Raw genomic sequence first — 20,874 nt, 5'->3', positions numbered from 1 at the left:
TAAAAATACACTCGCTTAAAAATAATACTTGATCTTTCCAGAATAACATTCCCCAGACCCAGATACTTACTACAATCCCCATTCCCTTACCCAATACTTGTGAATAGGAATAGTCAGAGCACAAGTAGGCTCAGGAGAGATGAAACAAACACAAGTTATCTTCCTTAGTCATAATTTTTTAACTCAAAAATTGTGTGGATGGGTCTTTAAAATACTATAAAGTAAATAATAATAATGATGATGATACCATTTCTTCATTACTTAAAAAGTTGATTATACAAAGTGGGTCTTAGAACACATTTAATTTTTCTCTTCCCTGCTACCTACCTTTTAACCACATACTGATTGAAAGAAGAGAAAGAATTTGAACCAGTAGAGATCAATAAACAATCGACAAAGTTTAATTTAATTTTAATCAACACTGTTTTTATAACTCCGGCCAAAAGACCTAATAAAGCATATGGTTACATTAGGATGTTATTTTTATTGTAATGGACAATCTAGTACAAAGAACACTGGGCAGGCTGCCAGGGACATGAGTCAGGAGACCAGTCCTCGTCCTGGTTCTGCCAACTAACTAGTAGAAGTGAGATCTGGAGCAAGTCACTTTGCCTGTCTTCACCTTGTTTTAGCAGAAGTTTCCCCATAAAAATGGTGAGAGTAAACTAGATGTCCTTTCTGCTCCAACATTCTGGACTCCCACAAACACTGATTAAATAACACAGGAGTACTCGTTATATATATAATGCAGGAAATGGAAATGACCACAGGACAGAAACACGTTTTAGTGATAAGGCAGCAGCTACCTAATTGGGAAAAGATTTCACGGGTACCATTGCCCATGACATTCCAAAGGCAAGATAAATTGTTTCAGCATAACATGGTGGGAAAAAGGCCTGGCCAGTGTTATGTTAATGCAATATAATATCTTTGATTCAGCACGATGCATAAGAAATGTTTTGTCTGCATTCCCAAGGCTTGCAACTTCCTTAATAAATCTTAAGCTGTTTTTGAAAACCTACTTCTGCAATGACGTAAGCAGTGTGGCAGCCAGACATCATTTCCCAGTCCCCTCCGAGTATCTCTGGGCTATGAAGCACTATTCGGACTGGGTGTGCGTTGGTCAAAACAATGCAGGAGCTGAGTCTCCTTTGCTTTTACCTAACCTAGGTTTAGCAGTACAGTGGTCAAGAAACAAATCCTGGAAAATTCTTATAACCTTTAGTTTTTTTTGCTATTTCACCGGCTAATTCCATAAGCATACTGCCATCCAGGGAAGTCACATGCAATGTGTGAACAAACCATATCTAAGAAAATGACCAACATCAATTTCCACTGAACTCCAGATTTAGCAGCAAGTCTTAGAAAAGGCTGATCTGGCTTAATGGAACAATGGAACTAAATATTGGCATGCACATTTTTTTCCTTGCCCTTAATTTGTAAAGCAAGGAAAAGCAGTTCATCTAATGAAATCAACCTATATACAGTAAACAAATATCTCTTGGAAAAGCCTCTCAAAAACTTCCCAGTATAACTTGTCCTGTTACCCTATATCTTATTTACCTGTTTCTTTGTACACTAAGTGTCTGAAACCTCTAGGTTTCTTGTACCTCAATAAAATGATTTCTACACTTGGGTTTCTCTTATTGACCACTAGCTGCTATAGAAAACAATCTTGCCTCTTAAGCAGATATAACACAAAGCTTCTTTTTTCAACAATGTCTAAGAAACATCTCTAAATATCATGAAAAAAACCATGTACAAATTATCCCCTGGAAGGTTTAAATTCCTAGGTGACACAGAGACCAAGTTCTGCCTCACTAAATATTTACTTTGAAGGGATTTGAAAATCTGAGCTGCCCTTTTTTATTTCATTTATTTTTAAAAGACAAGAGTCACATTAATAAATTCCCAATAAATATTCCCAGCCAACAGTAATTTTTTTTTTAATTACTCATGTCTCCTCTCCCATCATCTGAAAAAAGGAAAGTAGGAAGAATGGCCAGATGAATGGTGACAATGAAAAGGCTGCTACATCCCTTTAAGGTAGCACCTGCAGGGGACAGAGAGCGTAAAAGAGCTATCACTTTTGTGTCATTTCTAAATACATAACTATGTACTTGGCTTTGAGGTGCACCCATTGGCTAGCTGTGAAAACAATGAAAAAACTATCTCAGTACTATTCAGAGCTCTTACTTCTTCCACAAAAGACATACTAAAAACCTTCCTATATTGCCAGAACCTCCCAAATAGGGGGATTAGATGAAATGCCTACCATGGCAGGACCACTTGGCACACAGAGCTAGAATCCATAATCACGGGCCTAATGGCTAACTGTAGTGTATAAATATGAGAGTACACACGTTTGTAATTGATCAGGCCATGTATGCACAACTTTTCTGATAATTAAAAACTCACTGAGACAATTCCTGTCTATAAACAGAGCCATTCACAAATACCATATTTTAAAAACTCTCCCAAGAAATTAACAATAACTTTATATTACTGCCATTTTTCCCCCAACTAGGTAAACAGATGGAATGGTAGACACTGTGGGGTGTGCAGTAAAGTGCAAAGGAACAGGAGTTAGGAGATTTGGCTTCCAGGTCCTACCACTACCTTGCCCCAGTGAGTGGGCTGGGGCCAAAAGAGTCAGCTAAGAGGATTTCTAAGGTTCCTTTTACCCCAGAATTATTTTGTCCTACCTGCCCAAAGAGTAGTCAAGCTTGAACTGTCTTCGTATTCCTAATCCTCCTTCTAAGCAATTGAGTTTATCTCAGATATCCACTCATCAGCTTATGAATTTTTCCCACAATTTCTGCAATATCAGCTCATTTCCTTATGTGCCAGATGTCTTTTTTTCCTTCTATACTCAGGAAGCCTCTCTCATTTTCCCTCCTGTCCAAGACAACCCAACCCATTCATGTACTCTACTCTCTTAAGTGATAAGGCAGGGAGGGACAGAAAATCTCAAATGTTCTGTTTTGTACCTGCACTCAAAAGCAGCATCTGCTCTGTCTGTGGAACCATCTGTTGCCCACTTAGCCATGGAAAGGATGCTGCAAGCATCAGAAGTGGAGTGTCACAGGTTACACAATGGAATTATCCCTCTCTTGGTGCTGAGGCACCCAGGCATGTGCGCCACAGTCACCATGGCTAATGCCACCCCTCCCCCATCAGAGCATTTATTTATTTTCTCACAGGGAATGGTGCTTCTAAACTCTCACAAAGGGTCAAGTCCAGTGTTTTTGTTTTGGTTTTTAAATTCTCTAATCCTGAGTTGTACCTAGAACTATATCTGCCCCCAACTCACTTGGGACCCTACAAGTCCAGTCTCTAATCCCTGGGCATCTCAGTTTCTACATCTATAAAATGAAAGGGTTGAATTTAGTGATCTCTGAGGCTCCCTTGTGCTCTAATGCTCCAAAATTCTGTGATTTTTAAGTCAACTTGAAGTCGTCAATGAACACAAGTTCCTTCACTTCCATGGTATATTAAGACTCTTTATGCCAAGGGCAAAAGAATGTACTGCAGACAAAAAGCCTCTATGAGAAGGTCTCTCAGTGTTGAGCAAGAACACAGTTAAAGTTTCTTGAGGACCCAGATTAGATTAAGGTCCCTAATCTTGTTAACATATGCCCCAGAGGTAACACTCTAGTGCTGGATAATTGTCTGTGAGCCCTGTGCATTGCAGGATGTTTAACAGCATCCAGGGCCTCTACCCACTGGATGCCCACAGTACTCTCCAACCCCCAGTCTTGACTACCAAAAATACTTGTTAGTCAATATCCCTTGCAGACAAAATCCCCTCCCCCGCCGATTGAGAACCATAGCTGTAATGCAAATCAGGGCATTAAAAATACATCATTTAGAAGGTGTTTTTGTTTCAAATAGGTAACATTTACACAATTATCAATGAAAGTACACCAAGACTTAACAGAAAGACTTACAAAGCACAGGTATTCCACCTAGAAGGCAGAAAGGACAAAGCCACTGTCTTTCCAAGTCATCCTTAGCATATAAAACCATAACCTCCACTACTCTTTAAAAGTATTCAAAAGAAATCACATTTTTCACAGTAACTTCTCCAGTGTACTCCAGAATCAACCCTTGCGTATAGACCTCAAAATAGAGCTTTGAAGAAAACATCAAAAACCAGAGGTTGGCTTCCCTTTGGCTTTTTCATTCTCTCTCTCACACACTCACACCCTTTACCCCTAACAGTAAATAAAATGTTTCTGGAAAGATTGCTAGAGGTCTGGCTTTGGTCAGGGTTCTTGAAGATACGAGCAAGCAATTCCTAGCGCAATTTCCCAAGTATCTTTTCCTCCCCCACTTCAAAGAGGGATCCAGGATACTCTACTCCCTCCCGCCCCCAGTTAATGGCAACACCAAAAGAACAGCAGCTGCCAGCTGCAAGAACAGATTGAGGCCTGCAAATTGACTGAAATGATGACTGCTCTTAACCAAACATCTCATTTTTCCATTTGTGAGAGAAGCTGGGATTTGCAAACCTTTGGGTCTCAGGAGGTGAAGGTTACACTAGTCAACGGAGAGCAAAAACTCAACTCCCCCTTGCTACTGAAGGGATTGCCAGTTATAAAAGTTTTGGAGACTTTACAGAGTTTCTTAAGTACATATAATGTTTAAATTTCCACATTAAATGTATAAGGCAAAAAAAAAAAACACACCCCTCTTTTAAATAAGTGAGGATATGAAAAGGGAACCATGAATAGACACAACTGTTACTTTTCAAAGAATCCTAGCTCTTTATTCAAACAAATATTTACACATTGGAGAGCAATGGCACAAGGGATATAGCCATTCTGTTAAACTAGTGGGCAACTATAAAGATTTATTTATCCCAAATCCGACTACTCTGTTGCTATCCTACCAGGAACCAAGAATTCAAGTGCTTGCAGGGCAAAAGTTTATCCTCTGAAACTGTGAACCTCATTTAGATCTCTCCCAGCTGAATTCAGATGTTAGAATCCCAGAGACATAGCTCAAGCCTAAGTTAAACCAAACTAGGAAGCTCAAAGTTACCCGTCCAGTACTTGAAGATCTGCATCTGTAACTTACACACTCATATAATGAAGGGAAATGTGGCTGACAAATGTTCATACTAAAAGGACTCCACATTTTTATGCCTCTTCTAGTTCCACTCCCAGCTGCGCCTGTGACTAGCTGTGCATTCTAGAACTCAGAGAGCTACTTCAGAGTTGCAGGAGGAAGACTTCTAGGGAAGAGGGCAGGGCCCAACCTAGAGGATTTCCAGCCCTAGGCTAGTCCACCGACATAAAAGGCTGCGGGAGCCGTTCCCTCCTTTGCATAAGAAAGGTACATGAGGAACTGCGGGAAGCAGGTTCGACTTCCCAAGCTCTTTCAAACAGGAAACCCCGAGCCTGGGAGGGACAGCCTGTCAGCCTTTTAATTTCCTGGTGGTGGCGGGAGTTAGCCAGGTCCTCGGCGCTTTAATAAGTGATGACTGCTAGGGCTAAGTTATTAAACGCACCGGCAAACATTTCAGCTGCGTCTCTGCCGTGCAGGGCGCTGGTGAAACAAAGGGTCAAAACACTCCCCAAGCCTTGTAGCTGCCGTCCCTAGGGGAGCGGAGGCAGCCACACTACACACTTTTAGGGGGTCCAAGGCCAAATCGGAACCTCTTGGCGGTTCAAACTCGTGAGCTTCACTCTTGAAACAAAGTGGAACTAGAAGCGCAGCTAGCCAGATATTTGGGGTGGGGGCAAGGGGGGTCTTCTCTGAACCCCGCGCCTCACACCACCCAGCAGCGGACCCTCTCTTTCCCAAGGTCTATCCCGAGGATCTCGATCCCTCTCCCCATGAACATTCCAGAGTTGTCAGCAAAAGTTCTCCCCAATTTCCCCAAATCCCGTTTCCTACAATCACTCTAGAAGCATCTCCTTTACCCGAACACTCACTCCCTAGGACCTCCTCGACCGGAGATCCAACGGGTCCCAGACAGTCACGCACAACCGAGCTCGGCCCCCCAAAGTTGCGCAGCCTGAGCACCGCCGACCCCAGCCCAGGCTTTTGTCCCTACAGCCTGCAAGAGAAGCAAAGCAACTCTGCGCCCCAGCGCCCACTCACCGTCGCATCTTTCCTCCGAGCCGCGGCTCTCCGCTGGCCCCGCCGCCCTCTCGCCTGGCCCTTGCCCCGCCCTCACTTCTCCCTCCCCCCGGCCCCGGCCCCGGCCCCGGCCCGGGTCCCGCCGCAGCTCCGGCCGCAACCGTGAGCCCGCCGGCCACTGCCGACTGGCCGAGCGCAGGCAGCGCGCCCCTCCTCCGCCCGGGCCGCCGCCGTCTCCTCTCCGCCCCCAGCCCTCCGCTGCGCAACCGGCGGCGACCAACTCGGTGGCGGGGGAGGCGGCGCCCCCGGGGAGCCCTGCGGGCCCTCGGAGCCGACGCCGCCCCCTCCTCCTGGCGGCCCGCGGCCCGGTCCTCACCTGGAGCGTCGGTGCTGCCCAGTCCCGGCGGCGAGAGAGGGAAGGCGCCGTCGGTGCTCCGCGCCACGCCGTGCGGTCCCCCTCGGGCCGCGGTGGTGGGCTCCGCGCGGCTCGGTCCGGCACCCCCGGCCCCTCGTAACCACCGCGGCGGGCACCCGGGGAGTGGAAGCAAAGAAGTTAGCGACCCACCCCGCTCCCGGCCAGTTTACTGTTGGGGTTTTATTGCTGCTAAAGGGACCTTGCTGTTCGCCCCATCACCGGGCGCCAGCTTCTCAAAGCTGCACTCACAGCAAAGTAGTGGAGACTTTGGTGGCAGGCTATTTTTTTAAGGAGCTGGAAGAAGGGCGGGTGGTAGACGTCCTTGGGCGATGATTTACTCATCGGACAACAAAGTTTCTACTCGGAAACTCCAGGTGACCGCACCTCCTCCTGACAGGTCGCCCCTGGGCAAGTTTACCTGATGCGTCAGGAGAACAAGTTTGTAAAGTGTTGGAGAACAGCCCCAGCTAAGGGCTGGAGCCAGGAGGGTTTTAAATTCATTTATTCTGATTTCCTTACAGTCATTTCTCTTGAAAGTTTTTATATTTTCCACTTATTTTTCTGAAACAATGAAAACAATGCTGATATGAACGTCCTCCAGCCTATGCTTCCTTGGAAGGCAAAGAAATAGACCGAGGGTGGCCCCAAGTCCATCTCGGCACGGGGGAACGTGAACCTCTGCCGAGGTCTGGGCGAGTCTCTGGGGTTACACAGATGAATGACATCGGCCCTCGAGGATCTCACAACAGCAAGGAAGAGCATAGAGAAGTGCAACTATTTGATTTAGATCACTGAGGCTTTAGGTAAGTTGTTTTAGCTCACAGCAACAATGCCTTCGTCTACAGTGTGGTAATGATGATAGTGATACTGCAGGGCAGTTGTTAAACTTCTGGATAATGTGTGCAAAGTACGTGGCACCATGAGCAGAACTTAGTAGTCTTTTAACAAATAGCATATTTAACACACTTTTCAGTTGGGCAAGTAAAAGTCTGACTTTTTTTTTTTTTTTTGAGACGGGGTCTGCCCAGGCTGGCAATCCTCCTGCCTCAGTCTCCCACGTAGCTGGAACTACAAGTGTTCCACCACACAAGCCTGCCTAATTTTTCTATTTTTTGTAGGGGTAGCCTTGCTCTTGCTCAGGCTGGTCTCAAACTTCTGGCCTCAAGCAATCCTCCCGCCTCCACCTCCCAAAGTGTTGGGATTACAGGTGTGAGTCACCACGCCACCCGGGCCTAACTTCTAATTTCAGGGAAAGCCTCACCTCACAAATACTTTGTGTTTTATAGGAATATATTTTTGATCTGTCCTGGGTTTTTGCCCCGCAGAGACATACACTGATCGATCCAACAGTTAAGTGCTCCAGCAATTAGTTAACTCTCTTTTCTCCCCACATCATCAACATCATCCATTTCTCACCTCTTTATTGGATCTTCCCCATCAACATAAAATCATGTTATTTCTCCCATTTTAAAAAACAGAAACCTCTCTTGACTCTACTTCTGCCTCCAGCCACTTGCCCTTTTTTCTGTCCAGCTACAACAAAACTTAGGAGCTGTTAAGAAAAGCTCTCTCTCCAAGTTCTCTGTTCCCATTTACTTCAATCAGGCTTTGTCTCTAGCATGTTCCTGGAGCTGTTCCTATTTGAGATCAAACTATGAAATTGAAAGATTGTTTCTCAGGCTTCATCTTACTTGAACTATCAGCAGCAATTAACAGTTGAGTACTTTCTCCTGGAAACACTTTATTTTGACTTCCATAACACAACATTTTCATAGTTTTCCTCTTACCCCACTGGTCACTCCTTCTAAGTCTCCTTTGCTGTTTCCTTCTTTCTTCACAGCCTCTGAACACTGGAGTGGCCAGAGTTCACATTCCGGACCTCCTGTCTTCTCTGTCTACGCTCACTCTCTTGGTGATCTCATCCCGGCTCATGGCACTAAATACGATCTATGTGTTGATGACTTTCAAATTTGCCTCCAGTCTGGCCCTCTCCCCTGAACTCCAGGCTCCCAGCAACTACCCACTTGGATGCCTACTAGGCTTTTCACACAACATTTTCAACACCGAAATGCTGAAATCCCTTCCTTTGTCCCCCTACAACCACCATTTCCAAACTGAAGTCTTCCCCATATCAAGGCTAAAACCTTAATGTCATCCTTGACTTTTATGTTTCTCTCTATTTCAAATCCAATTCATTACAAAATCCTTTCAGCTCTATTTTTAAATAAATGCAGAATACAACTGCTTACTACCTCTACTACTTACCACCCAGCTCTAACCTACCCTCACGTCTTGACTTCAATTACCCTTGCCCTGTTTCTTCTTTTGCCCCTATGAAGCCTCTTCTCAACACAGCAGCCAGAGTGATCCTTTCTAAATGTTAAGGCAGCTCATATCACTCCTCTTCTCAAAAGACTGCAGTGGTCCCCATCTCAATCAAAGCAAAAGCCAAAGTCCAAATAATAGTGCAGAAAGACAATAGATGACCTGTTACTCTCTGACCTCATCTCCTGCTTCTCTTACATCACTGGCTTAGCCCCACCACAATGGCCTCCTCAATATTCCTAGACTAGTTTTCTAGACAAGCATGATTCCATCTCAGAGCCTTTGTGCTAGCTGTCCTCTGCTTGGAATCCCCTGGTCCCGAGTATCTGCATGGCCTGCTCCCTCACTTCCCTCAAGATACTACTCAAATGCCACCATGTTGCTCGGGACTCCCCTGACCACTCTACTTAAAGTTTAAAATGCATTTTCCCTAACAGTAAACTTTCTTTATTTTTTATTGACAGAATCACCACTTCCTATCATTTTATAAAATGCAGTTTTTTTTTTTATGAGGTTTATTGTCTGTCTCTCCTCACTGGAATGTAAGTTCTATGCAGGCAGAAATTTTTCTCTGTTCTCTCCAATGCTGTATCCTAGTATGCCTAGGATGATATCTGGCATGTAGCTGATGCTCCAGAATTAATGATGGTTTTGACCCAAAGCATTATGGTTACAAACTTTTCCTTGCCTGGAACAATGCCAGCAATACACTTGACATACAGACATCTCAGAGACAGTTATTTTTCCCTCATAAGGTCCAAGGAGCATGTCTGCTAATCTACTATGGCCATAATTAGGTTGCCAATATGCATATCTAAGAAAATAAAATAGCTAATATTTATTGAGAGTAACACAATTACTATATCCTTCAGGCATTCTGCCAAATATATGACAGTATTAATTAGCTTAGCAATCCTATGAAATAAGTGCCATCACTACCTCCATTTTATAAGTGAAGAAATGAGGCACAGAAAAGTCAATAAGCTAGTAAGTTGGCAGAGGCAGAATTTGGGCACAGACAGCATGGCTCTAGAGTTTGTGCTCTTAAATGCTACTCTCCACCTCTTCTCTAAAAATATGAATGTTATCAGTGGACATTTTTGTGTAATGAATAATTCCTAATTACTGGACCAAAAGTAATCCTCACTGGCCTCTCCTAACTGCCTTGTTTCACCTGTTGACAACTCTGTCTCTTACTATAGCCAAGCTCCTAAAAGATCAGGGGGGTCATTTTATTCACGTTTGTATGAACCATACTCCAAGCCTTGATATGTGGAAGGGGCTCAAAAAGTTTACATTTAATGTGATTTTTAAAAGTGACTAAACCCAGCAAAGGCTTCTCACTCCTGATGAGTTAGTGTGGTTTACACTAGCGTGCATAATGCTGTAGCAGCCTGAAGATAGTAGAGACCACCCTGAAGGTGCAAGTGTTAAATTAAAAGATAAATGCAGACCCCAACATATTGAAATGTATAGAAGGCAGGCAATATATAGCAACTATTAATATAATTGTTATTATGACTTTTTTTAGTTATGATGATGTTTTAAAAAATAGAAACAAAGAAAGAAAGGAAAGAAAGAAAGAAAGAAAGAAATGAATGAGCTATTTCCTTCCACTTTTTTCGTTTCCTGGCTTCTTTAAAATAAAATTACGGATTCAATCACACACCAGAGTCATACCTCCCTCTCTCTGCCATTCGCTATCATCCACTAGGGATATTGTGTTGTAAACGTCACAGACCTTCCTTCTCTGTTCACCTCTTCAGGAACTATAGTGGTTACAGTACCTGATCTGTCACCCCAGCTGGAGTGCGGGTGGCGTGCTCATATCTCAGTGCAGTCTTAAACTCTGGGTCAGCTCATATGATTCCTCTGCTCAAAAGACTGTGATCCTCCCACCTCAGCCCCCCAGGTAGCTGGGACTACAGGCGTGCGCCACCATGACTGCCTAATTTTTTTATTTTTATTTTTTGTAGAGATGGGGACTCGCTATGTTGCCCAAGATGGTGTCGAACTCCAGGCCTCAGGTGATCCTCCTAGCCTGATCTTACTTTTCTGTATCCTTCGCCCTCTCAGGTGAGGAAAGTTGAAGTATTACATACAGTGATATTATGAATTATTTATGAGTTATTCCATTTGGAATTGTTTTTGCTATTGTTCCCTTTTATTAGCAAAAACTGTTTGGACTTGATTAACATTTTATGTCCTGAATCTGTATAACTGTTCGTTTCTCTGCAGTGATAGCTTAACAAATCTTTGTAGCTATTAGCTCAGTCCATTCTCACCCCAGTCCAACTCCTGGAACAACTGTTTGTACTGAAGTTCTCTTTAGTATCATGACTATTTAAAGAAACAAGACGTTTTCATATGCAGGGTGCAGTGGAAAGGTCACTGATTTTGGAGTCAGGCAAACCTGGATTTCACACTCTGACTTAGCCTTTTTACTAGTCAAGTAATTTGAGTGCATCATTTACCTTCATTCAGAAACAAACTTCTACTCTGAAATATGAGAACTTATACTTTATGAATTAATGAGATAATGCAGACATTCTCTACACAAGGGATAGATAGCACAAAGAGAACATTCAAAAGAGTGGTTTCTAACCACACTTGCCCTTCTGCAGAACTGTTGTTACTGCATTAACCACTGTGCACTCTTCTAAATTTGTATGTGGATAAAGTTTAAATGAATGTACTCTCATTTCTTAGAAAAGCTATCTTCATCTGTTTTCACATTGGATTTGCAACTGTTGTTAAGGAAAACTATGTAAATCAAAGTTTCCCTTTGTATCCTTATTGCCAGGAAGCTCAGAGTCAAGCTTGCTATTAAATTATTACATGATAGTAACAAAGATTTTGCTTTCTCCTCCTTTTTTTTGGGACATATTTCATGTATTTTTATTTCAATAACCTTATTAGATATTTGGATTTTACTCTGTGTTCTCTAATATGTATTTAAATATATGAAGTATAAATAACACATTAGTTACTCAAATTAACACCAGAAAATTAAACACAATTGAAGTGAAAATCACTTTAACCTCTCAGGGGCACAAAAACGCAAATATCTCAATTTTATCTCTTCAGTAAGTTTAATGATTATCCCCATGTGCTGCTTTATGTTTAATCTGTTACAAGATTCGTTCTCTAATTATGAGGAAATCTAAATCAGTTTGGAATATCTGATTACTTCCTACATCAAATGTTCTTTTTCTGCCCTTCCCCCAATCTTCTCTGTGAGTTTGCATTGCAATCAGGCAGGAAAAGGATGCCGTGTGTGTGTGTGTGTGTGTGTGTGTGTGTGTGTGTGTGTTTGTGTGTGTGTCCCCTTTAGATTAACCATCCAGCTCTCTTTTCTAATCACTTGAGGACTACTTTGCCTGCATGGTGGGCATAAAACAAGGAGTTTCTTTGTATCTTATCTGCTTATCACAGAAAAAAATAGCACTCTATCAGCAGTACTCCTTGATAGTGAAGGGAATTCAGCTTGTCTTCTCTCTGTTGGTCTTTATTTTTCCTTTCATCTGACTTTCACCATCCCTTAAGTTATCTCACACCTTGATTTCAAATTTGTCCTTAATATTATATATATAATGTGTGGTGTATAATATATATTAATAATATGTGTATATAATATATAAAACATATTACATATCACATATAATGTGTATTATATATTACATATATTAGTATATAGTATATATACTGAGCCACCTTGGGCAGGGGTAGATGTCCAAATTGGAGTGTCAGATATCTACAGACCTCAGTGCACTGGGGGATTCTGACAACTCCGAGCAAGGGCCAGGATTCAGAACGTGAGGAATGTGAAAACAAAGGCAAATGTACTGAGCACCTACTCTGTCCCACACAGTGTGCCTAGATGTTTGGAAGACAGAGATAAAATAAGACACTTATGATGTGTCTATATATAAGAAGTTTACTGCCTTGCGAATAACTGTAATGTGACAATGTCATGTGATATGTACTGCAAAAACAATGATACCAATGAGTTCAGATAAAGGAGTATCTGTGCCCAATGAGAAGACAACACATGTGAGCTTCATGTTGAAAAAGGGGCCTTTTAGGCAAAGGAAATAGCATGAGCAATGCAGGAGGACATTAAAGCCAAGGAAAGTTTGGGAAATGGTGAGTAACCACCCTCCGAGCTGGGGAGGGAGGAGTCGGAGATAAGACAGGGAGTTGGGACCAGATTTGAGGAAAGGGGAAAGAGGGGGCTTTGAATTTTAGGTTTCACATTTAATACCATTTTAATTATGTCATTTCCTCATTCTAAACTTGCACTGGCTCCTCATTGCCTGACAAATACAGGAAGAGCCAGTGGCTGTGCAGGATGTGGAACCTGATTATATAGGGCTGGGATGAAAAAGAAAGATGAGCTCCAGCCACAGAATTGAAAGACTCCTGGCCCAGCACATGAGATGGCTGCAGCGGCGCTGGGGAGGGCAAGGCAGGGGCGGCAAAATGGGTGGTAGAGCAGGACATTTAGCCAAGTCTCCTCAAGTCCGCTCCGGGCAGCTGCTGATGCAGGGAATCCCCTAGGCCCCCCGTCCACGCCACTGCTGACCAGCTCACCCACCTGTGCTGAGCCTTCCTGCAGGCCTGCCCCCTGCCTCTGTGGGACCCTGTGATGTGGGGTGCATCTAGCTGGAGAAGAAAACCCTCTCATGCTAGCATTGCAGACCCTAGAGGATGAAAAGGGCACCTCACTCAGCCTTGAAACCTGTGGGCTCAGCCCCCAAGGCACCAGGAATTCCTCCTCCATGGAGAACCAAGGCAGCTCTGGCTTTTCCTCCCCTTGGTTAGTGGTTCTAAATCTTTCTGTTATCAAGGCCTTTTTTTGTTGTATATATGTCCTGTTGCCCCTGCATTTTTGTCTGCCAAACTGTGCCGATGGATGAACCAAGCACGTTTCCATTTCCAAATTAACAAAGACGTGTATGACTGAGTGTGCAATAACACCAATGTGTCAGTGGAAAAAAAATAATAAAAACTCCAGGCCCTGATACGGGTGGTGTGCCCCTGTCATAGGTAGAGTGGCATCCGGTTGGCGGTGCCTATCTCCTCTCAGCCAAGGACAAAGCAACCCGCTGTTTATTCTAGCTTGGCTTTAGGTCATGTCTATGCCTGGTTCATTCCTTAGAGACATGGGAAAAACAAAGAACGCCCCCCCAAAAAGGGGGGGGGCAACAGGCATGGTGATGTGCACCTGTAATCCCAGAAATTTAGGAGGTGAAGACAGGAGGATCTCTTGAGCCCAGAAGTTCAAGGCCAGCCTGGGCAACATAGTGAGATCCTGTCTGTACCAAAAAAAAAAAAAAAAAAAATTTAGCCAGGCCTGGTGGTGTGCACCTGTAGTCCCATCTTCCTGGAGACTGAGGCAGGAGGATGGCTTGAGTGCAAGAGTTTGAGGCTGCAATGAACTCTAATTGTGCCACTGCACTCCAGCATGGGCAACAGAGCAAGACTGTGAGACCTTGTCTCTGAAAAATAAAAATAAAAAGACTCCAGTAAAGTCCTATCGATTCTTTTTCCTATAGTAAATAAGATAGCAACCCCAAATCAAAGCTGTTCAACTGAGTATTCATTAGGGCCCCAGTTAAGATACTGAAATTCAGTGACAATATTCCAACTAACTGGCTCTGTCCCCGGGGCTCAGGGATACCTACTTGACCTTTTTTTAATGTTCCACTTTATGAGGATAATTTCGTTGTTTCTCTCAGGAGAATTGTAAAGGAAACTAATAAAAACACTATTATATATAGCACTTAGCTGTGACTAGAGATTTAGCGTTAGTGCTCCATAAGTTCTAAATGGTTGTTTGAAGCATTTATTTCTGAGATACAGATGGTGAGGTTACCACTAGTACAGTTCTTTCAGACTAATTTGAATTTCTGGCTATCCTCAAGAACTAGGAATTTCTACAAGTTACAAATATGCCTAAAGAAGATGATCAAAATTCACTTGCTATGTTGTTTAAGTTGGAACTAAAATAAGTTCTATTTAAAAGGTCATTCTCTTACTGATTATTTCCAGATGTTGATTCCTAAGGTATTATTATTTTATATACAAGATTAACACAAGAACTCCAGAACTTTAAAATGGGTATATGAATATACTGTACATTTAATGTTAATATTAAAGGTAGCTTTATGAAAGGCTTAGCAACCCAATAATACACAAGAGAAAAGTTTCATATATAGTGTGTTGCTTAATGACAGGGATAAGTTCTGAGAAATGTGTCATTAGGTGATTTTATCATTGTGTAAACATCATAGCGTGTACTTACACAAATCTAGATGGTACATACCTAGGCTATATGATATAGCCTATTGCTCCTAGGCTACACACCTTTATAGCATGATATTGTACCATAGGCAATTGTAACACAATGGTAGGTACTTGTGTAGCTAAACATATCTCAACATAGAAAAGGTAATGTGTGGTACTACAAAGCCATGACTGCAATGTCACCAGGTGATAAGAATTTTTCAGCTCCATTATAATCACACAGGACCACCATTGTATATGCAGTCCATCACTGACCGAAACATTGTTATGCCATGCATGATTGTATTGAAATAAATCGACTAGTCACAGGGCAAATATAAATATGTTTAATGAGTATATTTTCCCCCTTCTACCACAGGCCTGCTGGCAGAGCTTTCTGGGACTCTCTCTGTTTCCTCTACAAAACTCCCAGATAAGATCTGAGGACCCCTCAACAGCTGCCGTGCTGATGGGGGGGAAATCACCTAATTGCTTCTCACTTCTCTAGTCCGCTGAGCATTGATGAGCAATGTAATCAAAATAGGTCCCAATGTGGTTTATTGTTTTCCTGTTGCACAAGCTAGTTTTGCCCTGCATCCAGAAGTTATCAAAGTGACTATCCAGGTGGAAAATACTTTACACGGGCCTGCAGTCCCCAACCCCTGGGCCTCGGACCTGTATTGGTCTGTGGCCTGTTAGGAACTGGGCTGCACAGCAAGAGGTGAGCAGCAGGCAGGCGGGCAGGCAAGCCACTCTTCATGTGTAGTCACAGCCTCTCCCCATCACATATCACCACGTAAGCTCCACCTCCTGTCAGACCAGGCAGCATTAGATTCTCGTAGGAGAGCGAACCTTACTGTAAACTGTGCACGCGAGGGATCTAGGTTGTGTGCTCCTTATGAGAATCTAATGCCTGATGATCTGAGGTGGAGCTGAGGTGGTGATACTAGTGCTGGGGAGCAGCTGCAAATACAGATTATCATTAGCAGGGAAGCTTGCACAATAAATGTAATGCACTGGAATCATCCCCAAACCACTCCTCCCCACCTCCCCACCCCACATTCATGGAAAAATTACCTTCCATGAAACCAGTCTCTTGTGCCAAAAAGGTTGAAGACTGCCAACACAGGCAATTTTGAAAGCTCCATATTGGTGAAGCACAACATCATCCTTGATGGATAATTCACTGTCAATTACTTCTCAAAAGAAAATATTATCTATCTCTCATGGGCTATTAGCATTTCATGTTAGATTCTCAATGGCTTTGCAAATAGTTGAATAGTTTGAGCCTATTGGAAATATCAATCCCTTATTTTCCATCCCAACTGCCACAATCCTCAGTACAAGAAAGGAGAGTTGAGGGGACACGAGGGGGAAGATGGAATCACATACTGTACACCTGCATGGAGATACCCCTTGGGCACAGCAGACTCAACATGTCCAAGTCATTATCACCTTCCCCCATGTGCACCCTCGGCCCTCCTTCTTTGTTGTATTCTATAATCAAGTAAAGGGCAATCTCTTAATATCTAGTCATCCAACTCCCCGACCTAGAAAACTTCTTCAGTCCCTCATTCTTCCTCAACCCCTGCCACATTGGTTATCAACCCATTGCCACATCATATCATTTTTACCTCTTTAATACCTGTCAATAGTACTCTTCTCCCCATCCTCTTTGCCTTCACTTATTACCCAGTGTTTTCAGCAATGACTTCTTGAGGGCCAGGGACAAGCCCAGGGGTCAAGAAGAGATGGGACCTTATTAGGTATGTTGCTGAAGGGACATAGGTGTGTGGTAAGCAAGGCTTGCCCAAGGCAATAACAGGTGAAGAGCCTAGAGGAAATGATAAGATTCAGATTTTGGAGAGAAGGTCTGAAAGTATCAAACCCAAGGCCCTGTGAATTTGGCCATGAGAGGGGATAGGGTATGAGGAAGTTGCTGAGTAATTCTCAGTGTTTGAAGCTTGGCAGGATGTGATGGCCAGGTGGGACAGGGGTAGGCAGACACTGGAATTATAATAAGGTTCTATATCAAGCCTCAGTAGCACTAATTAAAATTTTTAATTATTTTATGTCCCCCCAATGAAACAGTAAGCTTTGTGAGGGCAGGCATACTTCTATCTTGTTCACTATTATTAATATATCCCCAGCACCTCTCAGTACTTCATATATGACTGACACTGTATAACATTTGTTGAATAATTACATGAATTGGTCTTTGATACCAAAAATCTAATCACATCACTTCAATGCTTAGAATTCTTCAATAACTTCTCAAATACTTTAAGATAAAATAAATCTGGAATCCTTAGATTAGTGTGAAACCAAATACACAAACAAAAAAACTCATCTGGTTACTCTAGGTTATTTCCCACCTAATAGCTTACCATTTCCTCCCTCCTATTCCTGCAAGAAGTGAGTGTTGCAATTACAATGAACTATTTTTGGTTATTCACATGTGTCACACACACTTGTTTACCTCTTTCTTCATAACCACAGTCCACCCAGCAATAGTCAGTTCAGAAATCACCCTAGCCAGAAAGATTTTCCCAACTTCATGCCTTGTTTTGACTGGGTGCCAAAGTATTTCACATTATTGTATTGCAATTTTTCTGTTTTATCTTCCGTGCCTGTTCAAAATATATACTCCCTACAGATCACAAACTTGCCAGTCCCCACAATAGAGCGATCTATCCAGTAAGATGCTATAAAGAGAGAAACAGAGAGGAGGGTGGGGGAGGGGGGAGAGAGAGAAACAGAGACTCCACAGTACAAAGCTAATCAGCTGGCAGCAAGGAAATACTAATGAGATTGATTGAAACGGGGTGCTCAAGCATACTTGATCATCTGAGATATAATAAAAAATAAATGAGGGAAATATACATTTTATAGGTCCATTTTTTTCTTTTTAAGTGCCAGGGGAACCCTTTGCAAAGATTTCAACCAGCACCACAAACCCCATGAACTGTGAGTGGCTGGGTTGGAGCCTCCTCCCTCCTGGGAGGAGATGGTAGGGTCAGCCAGTCTGATAGAGCCAAAACTTGGTGCCTTTCTCTGTGCATCTCATCACACCCCTTTCTGTGGGGGCTTGGATTCCTGTATGACTGATGAGTCACTGGAAAACACTTCTTCACATCAGCTGCTTTGGTCTTCCTGTCATTCAGCATCTGGGCTAAAGAAAACTTCAACTTGTCTTCAGTGAGGTAAGAAACAGTGACCTATGAGTTAGCACCTGACCAAAGCTCTGGACAAGATTGCCAGCCTCAGGCTGTCTTCTTGGTGCTTTCTGGACTCCTGAGTTTATACTGAAAAAATGCCAGAGCATTCTCAATAAGTTATGACGGAGCAGATACTTTAAACATGTACTGAAAACCTCTGAGAATGAAGTACACACCAAGAGAGTTCTCACCAAAATGTTGCACATCACCAACACCAACACCATCTTCCCTGGGCTCCTCTCTCTGGGTATCATCCTCCTCCATCAGGATCTTCTGCTGAGTCTCAGAGGAGAAACTGGGATCCATGTCAGCCTGTGCTCAGCGAGAAAAGAGAGATACCATAATTGGGAAGCTGAAAACTGAACTGACCTCTGAAAGCAGGAGGTCAACAGGACTTCATCTGTTAAACATAGATGTTGAACATCTGGAGACACAAACTGCTACTGAAGTTGAAAAACAGACATCTTGGATCACCCTGTTATTCTACTGCTAGCTACCCTTTAGAATGGCAAAACTTACACACCACCAGCACCACCACCAACAAAAGCACACTTGTGGATAGAATAGTTACAGATTTTTAAGAAACAGATCCTAGCAAATGAGTAATGAGTAGTGCTTAGACCAAAAGAAGGGCTAGTTTTTTAGCATAGTTGTTTCCCCTTGGATTTATTGCTACTTCTTTTCTTTTCTTTTTCTTTCTTTTCTTTTCTTTTTTTTTTTTTTTTTGAGACAGGGTCTTGTTCTGTCACCCAGCTAAAGTGCAGTGATGTCATCACAGCTCACAGCAACCTCAAACTCCTGGGCTCAAGTGATCTTCCTGCCTCAGCCTCCCAAGTAGATCGGAATACAGGGGTGCACCACCGCACCCAGCTAATTTTTCTACTTTTTTTGTACAGAAAGGATATGGCTCTTGCTCAGGCTGGCCTCAAACTTCTGGCCTCAAGCAATCCTCCTGCCTTGGCCTCCCAGAGTGCTGGATTACAGATGTGAGCCACTGCACCTGGCCTTCATTGCTGCTTATTTTCTGTACCATGCCAGCCACACAGTTAGGTACTTTGTCTTTATTATTTCTTCTAATTTTTACAAAATCCCATATTATATGGAAGGAAACCAGTATCCTTTTTCTCAAGAGCTCCCCAAGGTGCTCCTGACTTCAGGTCAGGCCTTCTGCGGGTGTCCCGTGTCCAGTACTCTCTGCAGACTCAGGGGCGCCCCAGGAGATGACATGATCCCACTGTCATGTAAGGGCTCCCATTTGTTGTGCACATACTATCCCAAATATTTTCTCAGCTGATTCTCACAATGGCTCTAAGACTAAGTATTATCATTTTTGTTTTATAAATGAGGAGCCAGAGGCTGAGGAAGAATAAAAGAGTTGTCGAAAGTCACATAACCAGTAATGTACATTACTTCATAAGATGACAACCCCCACCTTCTATTCAAATACTAAAAATGTATCCATTTTTGTTTAAATTGTCCTTGATGTATTAAGGAGGACAAATTTTAATGGTGGCAGAACTGGAGGTAGAAAGACAAGTTAGAGGTCTATACATTAGTTCAGGGGAAAGGTGCCAAGTAACAAAACTAGGGCATTTGTTTAAGATAGTGATGTGCAGGCTGTGACATAGATGGGAGATAAAATTCATCAGGCTAAGATGATTTATTGGCACTGGGAAGTGGGTGCAAGGGAGAGTCTACTGTGACCTGAGCAGGTGGTGGATGATTGTGAGGGATAAAGCAACTCCATTTTGTTTTTTTTTTTTTTTTTTTTTTTGTTGTTGAGACAGAGTCTCACTTTGTTGCCCAGGCTAGAGTGAGTGCCGTGGCGTCAGCTTAGCTCACAGCAACCTCAGACTCCTCGGCTTAAGCGATCCTCCTGCCTCAGCCTCCCGAGTAGCTGGGACTACAGGCATGCGCCACTATGCCCGGCTAATTTTTTCTATATAGATTTTTAGTTGTCCATATAATGTCTTTCCATTTTTAGTAGAGACGGGGTCTCGCTCAGGCTGGTCTCGAACTCCTGACCTTGAGCAATCCACCCGCCTCGGCCTCCCAGAGTGCTAGGATTACAGGCGTGAGCCACCGCGCCCGGCCTCCATTTTGGATGCTAATCTGCCATGCTGACTTCTGATTAACTCCTGTTCTGGGAATGCCTCTAAGATTTCCACTTTATCTGCTGTTACTGTAAATCCTGGCCTTAGGTCAAAACAACCTAAACCATAAAGTCTGCTCTTAGGAAGATTCACATAGCATTCTTGCCCTTCCCTGAGAGGTCCTATGCATTTTTTCTCTGTGGTACTTAAGCTCTGGGTCCATAGGATAATGGTGCAGGGAGCCTTTATCTTGTCTCACCACGGCCCAAGAAGTTCAAGACATGGCTTCTGTTTTTAAGTCCCTATTAAATGTTTCTCTCTGAGAAACTGGATTTGTCAGCCTCTTTCTTCAGCCTTTTAGTTTCCTCAGGCTTTGAGGGTAGGTTTGTATAGACCTGGTCAATGCAGAATATTGATGGTGCCATTTTCTGAGAATAGAAATACA

The 20,874-nt window shown here is 43.0% G+C and overlaps 1 protein-coding gene and 1 non-coding gene across 12 annotated transcripts in view; one reads left to right on the top strand and one right to left on the bottom strand.

Annotated features, from left to right (window-relative positions):
- PHLDB2 (pleckstrin homology like domain family B member 2) overlaps window positions 1–20,874 on the bottom strand; it is a 203,717-nt gene that overhangs the window by 92,466 nt on the left and 90,377 nt on the right. For 5 of the 11 annotated variants that reach the window (XM_069475080.1, XM_069475082.1, XM_069475085.1 and 2 more), the window contains exon 2: window positions 18,513–18,648. In XM_069475080.1, coding sequence (XP_069331181.1) covers window positions 18,513–18,642 — 130 coding nt within the window. In that variant the 5' untranslated portion in view covers window positions 18,643–18,648. Of the gene's footprint in view, window positions 1–6,111; window positions 6,161–6,466; window positions 6,853–18,512; window positions 18,649–20,874 lie in introns of those variants that run through there. The other 6 variants (XM_069475089.1, XM_069475081.1, XM_069475090.1 and 3 more) reach the window with 5 other exon arrangements.
- Window positions 13,866–13,999, top strand: LOC138389004 (small nucleolar RNA SNORA48). The gene has a single exon (XR_011234450.1). It is a non-coding gene; the product is annotated as a small nucleolar RNA SNORA48 (small nucleolar RNA).

Source organism: Eulemur rufifrons, chromosome 7, assembly GCF_041146395.1.
Source record: "Eulemur rufifrons isolate Redbay chromosome 7, OSU_ERuf_1, whole genome shotgun sequence".
NCBI lineage: Eukaryota > Metazoa > Chordata > Mammalia > Primates > Lemuridae > Eulemur > Eulemur rufifrons.
Note: the sequence above shows the minus strand (reverse complement) of the source record. Positions and strands in the feature narration are given on the sequence as shown.